Source organism: Haliaeetus leucocephalus, unplaced genomic scaffold (assembly GCF_000737465.1).
Source record: "Haliaeetus leucocephalus isolate CR32 unplaced genomic scaffold, Haliaeetus_leucocephalus-4.0 Scaffold309, whole genome shotgun sequence".
Taxonomy (NCBI): Eukaryota; Metazoa; Chordata; class Aves; order Accipitriformes; family Accipitridae; genus Haliaeetus; species Haliaeetus leucocephalus.
Window position 1 is genome coordinate 26353 of NW_010972745.1, and position 1759 is coordinate 28111.

The 1759-nt window shown below is 65.9% G+C and overlaps 1 protein-coding gene across 1 annotated transcript in view; it reads right to left on the minus strand.

The window, feature by feature from the left end:
• PC (pyruvate carboxylase) overlaps positions 1 to 1759 on the minus strand; it is a 22377-nt gene that overhangs the window by 18018 nt on the left and 2600 nt on the right. The window contains 3 exon segments of the mRNA XM_010571180.1: positions 14 to 169; positions 702 to 884; positions 1570 to 1732. Coding sequence (XP_010569482.1) covers positions 14 to 169; positions 702 to 884; positions 1570 to 1732 — 502 coding nt within the window.

The following is a 1759-nucleotide window of genomic DNA, read 5'->3' on the forward strand; positions in this document are numbered from 1 at the left end:
CCCCCCCCCCAGCCCCCCCCATACCCAGATAGTGAAGCAACTTCTGGGCCCGATTCTGGCCGGGGCGGAGGTGGAAGAGTTCGGGGTTCTCGTCGATGAACTGGGTGTCGGCGGCACCCCCCAAAAACTGGGGGTGGGCCAGGACGTTCTGCAGGAACGGGATGTTCGTCTGCGCGCAAGACGCGCCCGTCAGCGTGCGACGCACGAGGGGGGGCCAGGCATCAGCCCCCTCCTTCCTCCTCGTGCGACGCACTGAGGCGAGGGGAGAGTCCGCCTCGTGCGATGCACAGGGAACCCGGTGTGGTGCACAAGTACCCTGGTGCATTTTATGACCACCCTCCCCCATTGCATGTTGCACAGGACCCCCCGTGCATCGCACGAGAGCCTCCCCCTGTGCATTGCACACACACCCCCCCGTGCATTGCACAAGCCCTCTGGTACATCGCAGAACCCCCCCTCCCAGTGCATCGCACACACCCCCACCCTCTCGTGCATCACACGAGGGCCACCGTGCATCGCACAAGACCCCCCAAATCCTCCTGCTCCATTGCCCGACACCCCTCATGCATCTCCCCCCTCCCCGTGCGTTGCACAAGGGCCATCGTGCATCACACAAGAACCTCCCCCATCCCCTCCTGTGCGTGGCACACCCCCACCCTCTCGTGCATCGCACGAGGGCCCCCCCCGACCCCCGGACCCACCTTGACCCCGCGGATTCGGAACTCGGCCAGGGCCCGGCTCATCTTGGCGGCGGCGGCCGGCTGGTCAGGGCCGTGGGCCACCACTTTCACCAGCAGCGAGTCGTAGTGGGGGGAGATCAGGGCCCCCTGGAAAGCCGAGGCCCCATCCAGGCGGATCCCCATCCCCTCGCCGCTGCGGAACACCTGCCGGCAGCCCCGCACCCTATAGAGAACCCTATAGGGCACCAACGGGCCCTATAGGGTCTTGCAGAGACCCTATAGCCTCCTAGGGGCACCCCCCCGGCCCCATGGGGCCTCCTTTTGGCACCCGCCCACTCCACAGAGCCCCTATAGAACCTCATATAGGCACTCCCAGACCATATAGATAGCTCTATAGGTATCTACGGGCCCTATAGGGTCCTGCGGAGCCCCTATAGAGCCTCCTATGGGCACCCACCTGCCCCACAGAGCCTCTTGTGGGTACCCCCCAAACTACAGAGACCCTACAGAGCTTCCTACAGGCACCTATGGACCACATATGCTCCCACAAAGCACCTATAGAGCCTCCCACCGGCACCTATGGACCCTATAGGGTCCGGTGGAGACCCTATAGGGCCTCCTGTGGGCACCCCTCTGCCCCACAGAGCCCCTATAGAGCCTTTTACAGGCACCTATAGACCCTATATGAGGGTCTAATGGGAGGGGTCCTGCAGGCGTCCCCTGGGGGTCCCAAGTTGAGTCCCGGGGGGGTCCTATGGGGGGGGTCCCAAGTTGAGTCCCATGGGGGTGTCCTAGGGGTGATCCCATGGGGTTCCTATAGAGGGGGTGTCAGGGATGATCCCAAGGCGGGTCCGAGGGCGGGGGCGGGGTGGGGGTCCCGTGGGGGCACCTCGATGCGTCCGGTGTCGGGCTGGAAGCCGCGGGCAGGGTCCTCGGTGGTGACGCGGCACTGGATGGCGCAGCCGTTCACGCGGATGCTCTCCTGGCGCAGCCCCAGCTCCGGCAACGACCGACCCGCCGCCACCTGCAGCTGCGCGGGGACCAGGTCCCAGCTGCCCCGGTGTCACCAGGGGGGGGCC